Genomic DNA, 8,834 nt, shown 5'->3' on the forward strand with positions numbered 1-8,834 from the left:
CCCCTGAAACTCAGTGCACTTTATGGAACTACCACCCTGTAACCCCACACATCCCATATATACACTGGGGGGAGTTTTTTATCATTTTAAAATGAAGATTTATCTAAGCTAGGTAGTATCGTATAGCAAATGGAAACCACTGATTTCTAAAATTTCCACAGTAAGCTACACAGATATCTTAAAATGTTTATATAATGGCACCCCAAAAAAGGTCAGGATCAGGTGAGCACTTACACACTTTAGAATGTCATGTAGTCTCCACAATTGCATATCTTGAGTAATGTGGTTCAATTTTTTTTATGTGCCCATACAGTATGAAACTTGATTTACAGAAGTCCTAGATCCTATTATCTCTTCTCCACTTTACCAATTAATAACTTCATATTTAATGTGACCAGTCCTTCATGTCATTGCAAAACATTCTGCATTTATATTTTGACAGGTTAAGGTCCATTATACAAAAGATATCTGGAACCCAGTTGAGGGAGTCCAGGCAGCAAGCTGCAGTTAAGTATAACTGTCCTGAAATAAGCCTGCCCACAAGCCAGTAAAACCTTATAGGCTCTTGAATCTTACCACAAAACTGTCTGGTTGAGCCTTGAGAATAAAACAAATGTTATTATAATTGCTACTGAGGGAATAATTTTTTTCTGATTGTTCCTCATGCTATTTTGACTTTATCCTGCCCATAAAATGGCTCCCACTATCTCAACTACTTAAAAGGTTTTAAATTTTGAAGAGGAAATCTTAATTGCTCTTTAATGGTAATCTCTCCTAATTCCTATGGCTACAGGAAGGTTTTAATTCCAGAAACAAATAAAGCCAGTTCTATATGCAGAAATGTGTCACACTGCCTTTATTTCTCCAAAAGTTTCTGACCCTTCCAGCCTTAAGGGAGCTGAGAGATGACCCAAGATGAGAACTTGACATCTTTGGAGAAAATTATCTGACTATAGGGAGAATTCTTCAGCAAATGCTGGTGTCTTTGCCACCTGAAGTCTGCCAGGACCCAGTTTTGACCCTTAATTAGCTTGACTTGTGGTATCTGCTTTACCCACCCCAGGCACAAGAAACCAATGCCAGGTCTGTTACAAACATTGTTATTTGAAGGCCTGAATTGGACCTGAAACTCCGTAAACAGCAGCCGCAGACCTTCACTGCAGAAATAGAAATAACATCAATGTTAATTTCTGAGGGAAAAACACCACCAAAGAATGCAACTCTCAGCTCATGACTAAATTATTTATTTAAGCCATCTCCTGCCATAAGCAAAGGGACGGAAGATCAGTATAATGGTCATCAAGTATAATGGTCATCACTGGATACAAGAAGGTGAGCTTAAGGTCTCGAACACTTTTCTGGTCCATGTGTGCAGAGTAATGGTCCAAACCAGTGCTGTGGTCCCCACTGGGTAATGGCCCAGGTTCTCTTTATTCGTCTTCATAGCCAGTTGGAAGCGGATTCACGTGAGGGTTATGGAATAGGGTATGATTACCATCTCCCCAGGGAAAGGGCTGTGGAGTGAAGATGTCAATTAAGCAATTCCAGAAAATAGTTCAGAAACAACACTACCACGAACTGCCTAAAGTAGGGTGAGTAACAGATAATACATAAAAACAAAATGGAAATTAGTCCTTTAACTACTGGCATATTTCAGCCCTCCCATAATTTAAGGGAGCTCTTATAAATTCCAGGGGAGCCCGTAAAGTAGACAGTATGAAAAGCAAGCTCAAGTTCGTTACTCAAAAGCCTCTCGCTGGTAACTGTACATCAGTGCTGTGTTTCTGAAAGTGCAATCCTCCCACCACCTGCATCAAAGTGGTAGAGGTGGGTATGGGGGCAGAGATGCTTACTTAAATGCAGATTTCTGGACCTGAAACAAATCTCTGGATTGGAAACTGCAACATACCCTCAGTTATTTTGCATGCTACTTTTGAAAAGCATTGCTCTAGGGCAGTGATTTCCAGCCCAGGATGATTCTGCCCCTGTGGGGACGTAAGCCAGTATATGGAGACATCTTGGGGAGAGAAGCGTATACTACTAGCACCTAGTGGTTAGAGGTCAAAGATGCTGCTAAACATCCTATAACTCACAGGACAGCCCCTCCTCACCCCAAAGAGAATTATCCAGCCCCAAATGTCAATAGTACTGAGGTTAAGAAACCTTACTGCACGGCTTCTAATTCTATTGTACAAGGTTGGGAGTGGCACTCAGACTCAAAAATTCTTTCTGGATCTAAGGATCCTGCTTAATTTTCCAGTCCTACCTGGGCTAAGTGAGGTAATAATTTTATATCTGCATCAATAGCCAAAGGATGACATAGTTGGGATGATAACTAGTACAAAGGTGAACAGAAGCTGTCAATCTCTTCATTATGCAGCTAGTAGCTTCCAGATGCCCAGGTTTTAGAAAGGTGAACCGCCTTCCGACTTCGCCAGTCTAAGGGAGTTTCCCAAATCTCCAGGTTTTGTACCACCGACAACTGTTTCAGAACAGTATCAGAAGGCAAAAGGTGGGATGACTCGGAGAAAGGAAAACTGAAGGGCACTTATTGTACGACCTTGAAGAAGAAAGTGAGATATGACCGGAAAAAATAAAATGAGAAAATTAAATGAGAAACTACACGCACGGCACCCACGCTTTTAGAGAATGAAGAACTTGGCATTTGGAATGAAAAGCGAAGAGACACTCGAACAGACTACAAGGGGTACCTTGGACCTGATGCGGAGATGGGGGTAGGCGACGAACTCGGGTCTCTCCTCCTCTCCGTGGCGCGACTTCAGGAACACGTTCAGCATGCTCACTCCCACTCCGGGAAGCGCCACTAAGTAGGTGAGGGACTTCCACAGGCGAGCTGCAGAGGGGGCACGACGCTCAGGCCTGGCGGTAATACGCCCGGGTCTCCTGTCCCTCCCCCAAGGCCTCAAGCCAAGGTCACAGTCCCGCCGCTCTTCTCTCCAGTGGGGCCGAGGCCCGCCCTGCGCACCCAGTCCCAGTACCTGAGCCCTCCTCGCCGTGGGCGCCACTCGACATAGGCCGGCTCAGCAGCCGGGAACGACCTAGCAGCCCACAAACCCTGGGTACAGCTGCCGCCGCCATCTTCGACCAGAACGGCCGCAGCGCCGGAAGCGGAAACAGAAAAGTTGGCTGTGGGGGCGGGGCCAGAACCTCAAAAGGAAGTTCCTATTGGGCGGCGCCTTTTAACCCGAGGAGCCTGCGCACTGTCCTCCCGGCGCGCAGAATCCTAGCCTGAAAGCTCGGAGCCGCAAAGCTAGAGGGAGCATGCGCTCTGCACTCCTGCGTGCACTCCCTGCTCCCTAAGGTCAGCACCCTGGTGAGGTTAAGCGCAAAAGAAAGGTTTGTGGAGGACACCCTGGCATCCGGGGTCGCTCCCTTCGTAGAAGTCCGTACACAGCAACAGGAGGTTCCGAGCACAAACCACTCTATCTAAAATGCCATTTCCCCTCCTCCCTATCCTTTGACTCTGCGCTATTTTTTTCATGGCACCAGGACATAATAATAATTGTCATCATCATTATTACAATATTTTGTCGGCATCACAGAGTTTATGTTCTATCAGGGGAGTCAAAAGATTTTGCCACTGCAGCATCCCCAGACTCTGGAATCGTACCTGCCAAGTAACAGGTGCCCTACACAAATTTGTTGAATGAATGAATAGCAACGGGAAACAATTGGCATCTGTTATATTTTATCTCTACAATTCTTTCCCACCCCTCCTGTCATTTTTCTTCCTTCTACTCATCTAAAAACAGTTTTAAAAATAAAAGTTAAAAAATAGATACATAAGATAAAATGAAAGTAAACTTTTTGACCATAGGTTCCTTTAAGGATATAATGAAAGCTATGAATCCTTTCCTCACAAAAAATGCAGCTGCTCCTAAGCACACACAGTTTAAGCACACAATGTTGGGGGAAGAAGGTACTATAAAGTACATCCGGACACCCCCTAAGAGTCCTGTGCCCCAGGTTAAGAACCTCTACTTAGAGGAATAAACAGGGACTCTGGCGTGGTAAGGCTGGATTCACATTTTGTTTCCATCCCTCACAGCCTGTATGACCTTGAGCAAGTTAGATAAAACGAATGCTTTAAGGTCCTGCAGTTTCATGAAAACAAAAATGTAGGATCATATTACTAGAGCTTCACAATCTGATCTTTCTTTCTCTGAGTAGCCTGGGTTTTTGCATGTTATGGTGAAATTAGGATTGTCAAATCCCTAGGCATCCTCAAACACAGCCAGAGGGGCTGTGAAGCCCCACAGTGTAGCCATGGAAAGGGTCCAAGCTCAAGGATCAGGAAATCCTGGGTTCAAATCTGGTCTGCCCCCAACTGTTCCTCTTCTCTAAAATGGGAATGTAATATGCACTTATTCATCCCTTTATCTGACAAACAATAATTTAAGACACAGCCCCACCTGGGGAAGTTACTCACCCTCTATCCATAATAAGATGGTTCATTTAATAAATATTAACTACGGTGACTGCTATGTGCCAGGTGTACACAGTAGTATGCAAGAGCTATAAGATCTCTCTCATGCAATTTACAATTCAGTGTTAGAGACAGGATTAAGTGAAAAATGCCCAATGCCTAGGATATGTTAAAAATTCAACAAATGTTTATTTTCTCATAGGACTTTCATACATCTTGCAGGGTGGTAGTGCTAGGTAAAGATTCTGTCTGTCGTATGCTTGGCCCACAGTACATTCTCAGGCATGATGCCTATGATGTTATTGCCAGGTATGCTCAGCATTTGCAAAGCTTTGGGTGACTGAGTTTAGACAGCCCAGGAAACCAAAATCATCAATACAACAAATAGCTAATATTTACTAAGCACTTATTTCATGCCCTCATCTATGCTAAACACTTTACATAAATTGTCTTCTCCACCTCAGTAAATGGGCACTCCATTCCTCAAGTTTAACACCTTGGAATCACCTTTGATCTCTCTCTCTCTCTCTCTCTCTCTCTCACGCACACGCACGCGCACACACACACACACACACACACAATTTTCTATCCAGAATCTGACAGCTACTTACCACCTACTGCTACCAATTTAATCAAAGGTGTTATCTCTCACCTGGGCAATTGCAACAGCTTCCTAACTGGTCTCCCTGCTACCTGGCCCTTCTACAGCCTATTCTTACGTGGCAGCCAGGGGAAAACCTGTCAGATCATCTTCTTCCTCTGCTCAAAATCCTCAGTGGTTCCCATCTCAGAGTAAATGCCGAAGTCCTGACAGTGGGCTGCCAGGTCCTACACACCTTGCCCCCAGCCACCTCTCTGACATCATGTAGTCTACCTGCTCCCTTGCCCACTTCACTCCAGCTACATTGGCCTTCTTGCCTTTCCTTGAACATGCCAGGCATGCCCCTGCCTCAGGACCTTTGCACATGCTCATATCTCTGCCTAGAAGAGTTCCCCCCCCACCCCGTAGCCGCATGAATTGCTTCCTTATTTCACTCAGGACTCTGCTTAGAAGCCATCTCTTATCAGAAAGGCCTTCCCAGACCACCCTGAAGTGAAATAGCTCCTCCCCGCCCTGACACTCTATCCTCCTTACTGCGCCTTATCTATCTTTGTGGCACTTGCCACCATCTGCTGTATTAAATATTTATTGGTTTATTGTCTGCCTTTCCTCACCACATACCATGGGGGCAGGGACTATATTTTGTTCACTGGTGTGACCACTTGGCACGTGATAGGACCTCACTGAATATACATTAATCCCAACCATGATCCTGTGAGCTAGATACTATTCTCCCCATTTTTCAGATAAGGAAACTGAGACTCAAAGTTGTGAGGGAAATTGCCCAAGATCACAAAGCATTAGGCAAGTTGTGGACTCAGGCAGTGTGGGACTCAAGCCAGTTCTTTTAACCTCAAAACCATACAGACTTTGCTTTAGGTAGAATGACACCAACTCCGAGAGGTCACCCTGTCAAGCTCATGCTAATCTGATGCTCTGAATAAGGATTAGCAAGAAAAAAAAAAAAAGAGCTAATAATTTCTGACTTCAGTAGGTTTGGAAAGAAAAATATTTCAAGTCATGGGGCCCTTGAGAATGGATGGAACCATCAAATGTGTTTTCAAGGTGCTGAGCTGGCAGTTCCCAGCTTGTGCGCCCTCTCACAGTGAACCCCAGGGCATCTGGCTTCTCTGTGCAGGGAGTCTCCCCAAGGCCATGGCCAGCCAGGCCTGGATTTGACGTCATCTTCTCTGGCAGCTGGTGATGTTTACACTCATGTTGAAGCCACTAAGGTCTCTGGTGCTCTGTTTCCTTGAAACAGGGAGCTGGCAGGCACGCACCTCAATATTGGGGCCAGCTGCTGATGCGGGGATTGGAGGGAGACTGGGGGAGGCTGCCTAGCCAAGGACAGGGCTTGCTTGGGGGAAAGCTTATCTGGGGCATTCTGCCTGCTACTTCTACTGTGGTTTCTCCCAGCTAAGAGTTCATCCAGTTCCTGGACCAATAAATATTTGTCTGCCAAGAGACTAATCCCAAGTCTCAATTAAGTGCTCAATTATCGTTCGTTATTATTTTTGCCATGATCAGGGGAGGGGTACAGGTTCTATGGAAGCAGAGCAGAGGGGTATGTGGCCTGCACTATGCAGAAGACACCGAAGCTGTTTTCCAAGCACGCTAGAGGGGTGCTATGACCACCACTTCCATCATCTGAATAACTTGTCTGAGATGCTTAGCCTCATTAATTAATTTAATTAGGGTCTCAACTGTGTCCTTGGACTGGGGCAACAGCAGCGACCTCATGGAACACCCAGTCTAGAGGGAGAGACTGACAAGTAAACAGTTACTACAACCAGTGTGATGAGTTCTATAATGGGGGGCAGTACAGCATGAACCTTGGTATCAGGTTCAAGTCTCAGGTCAGCTACTTAGCTACATAATCATGGGCAAGTCAAGTGACCTCTTAGAGTCTCACTTGTGAATTGGAGTTATTACAAGGACTTAACAGGATAATAGTTATTAGCTAATAGTTATTAAGCATTTACCATGTACTGGGCCCTTCACATGCATTAGTGTAGTCATTACAGCACTCCTATGGGACAGCTACTATTCTTATCCCCGTTTCACAGATGAGGAAACTGAGGCACGAAGAGAGGTGAAGTCATTTGCCTACGTTTCACACCCTCTAAGTGATTGAGCTGGGATTCAAATCCAAGAAGTCTGGCCTCAAAGTTTGCACGTTTAATCACTCTGTGATACTTCTTCAATAACTCAAGTGACCAAGCAAAGGAAATTACAAACAAGACGAAAAGACAACCCTCAGAATGGGAGGAAATATTTGCAAATGAATCAACGGACAAAGGATTAATCTCCAAAATATATAAACAGCTCATGCAGCTCAATATTAAAAAAGAAACAACCCAATCAAAAAAGGGCAGAAGACCTAAATAGACATTTCTCCAAAGAAGACATACAGATGGCCAAGGGACACATGAAAAGCTGCTCAACATCACTAATTATTAGAGAAATGCAAATCAAAACTACAATGAGGTATCACCTCACACCAGTTAGAATGGGCATCATCAGAAAGTCTACAAACAACAAATGCTGGAGAGGGTGTGGAGAAAAGGGAATCCTCTTGCACTGTTGGTGGGAATGCAAATTGATACAGCCACTATGGAGAACAGTATGGCGGTTCCTTAAAAAACTAAAAATAGAATTACCATATGACCCAGCAATCCCATTACTGGGCATATACCCAGAGAAAACCATAATTCAAAAAGACACATGCGGGGGCTTCCCTGGTGGTGCAGTGGTTGAGAGTCCGCCTGCCGATGCAGGGGACACGGGTTCGTGCCCTGGTCCAGGAAGATCCCACATGCCACGGAGCCCATGAGCCATGGCCGCTGAGCCTGCACGTCCGGAGCCTGTGATCCGCGACAGGAGAGGCCACAACAGTGAGAGGCCCACGTACCGCAAAAAAAAAAAAAAAAGACACATGCAGGAGATTGGGATTGACATATATACATTAATATGTATAAAATGGATAACTAATAAGAACCTGCTATATAAAAAAATAAATAAAATTCAAAAAAAAAGACACTTGCACCCCAATGTTCATTGCAGCACCCCTTACAATAGCCAGGTCATGGAAGCAACCTAAATGCCCATCGACAGACGACTGGATAAAGAAGATGTGGTACATATATACAATGGAATATTACTCAGCCATAAAAAGGAAAGAAATTGGGTCATTTGTAGAGACGTGGTTGGATCTAGAGACTGTCATACAGAGTGAAGTAAGTCAGAAAAACAAATATCGTATGTTAATGCATATACGTGGAACCTAGAAAAATGGTACAGGTGAACCGGTTTGCAGAGCAGAAATAGAGACACAGATGTAGAGAACAAACATATGGACACCAAGGGGGGAAAGTGGCGGGGGTGGGGGGATGAATTGGGAGATTGGGATTGACATGTATACACTGATGTGTATAAAATAGATAACTAATAAGAACCTGCTGTATAAAAAGACAAATTGAATAAAATTCAAAAAAGAAAACAAACTCAAGTGACTTTAGCACGGTGCCTGGCACAAAGTGAGTGCTCAATAATTTTTTGTTAACTATTATTATTGCCATGATTAGGGGAGGGGGAACAAGGTCTATGGAAGCAGAGCAGAAGGGCATTTGTCCTGGATTAGGGAAGGGCAGTCAGGGAAGTCTTCTTGTAGGACATGACATCTAAGTCATGCCACCATCCCCCCAAATAAATATGAGTGAGTCAAGGACAAGTTTTGGTTGGAAGGGAGATGGGAGAGTTTTCCAGGCAGACATCACCACAGAGAAA

General features: G+C 44.5%; 1 protein-coding gene across 1 annotated transcript; it reads right to left on the reverse strand.

The window, feature by feature from the left end:
• Positions 1-1,215: 1,215 nt before the first annotated feature.
• Positions 1,216-3,121, reverse strand: LOC114894407 (cytochrome c oxidase subunit 6A1, mitochondrial). The gene is made up of 3 exons (XM_029221012.1): positions 3,000-3,121; positions 2,712-2,854; positions 1,216-1,514 (listed from the first exon to the last, which is right to left on the reverse strand). The coding sequence occupies exons 1-3, from the start codon at positions 3,097-3,099 to the stop codon at positions 1,431-1,433; spliced, it is 327 nt and encodes a 108-aa protein (XP_029076845.1). The 5' UTR covers positions 3,100-3,121; the 3' UTR covers positions 1,216-1,430.
• Between the last annotated feature and the right edge of the window lie 5,713 nt (positions 3,122-8,834).

The sequence above is a fragment of the Monodon monoceros genome, unplaced genomic scaffold (assembly GCF_005190385.1).
Source record: "Monodon monoceros isolate NGI ecotype Baffin Bay Population unplaced genomic scaffold, NGI_Narwhal_1 Super_Scaffold_1, whole genome shotgun sequence".
Taxonomy (NCBI): Eukaryota; Metazoa; Chordata; class Mammalia; order Artiodactyla; family Monodontidae; genus Monodon; species Monodon monoceros.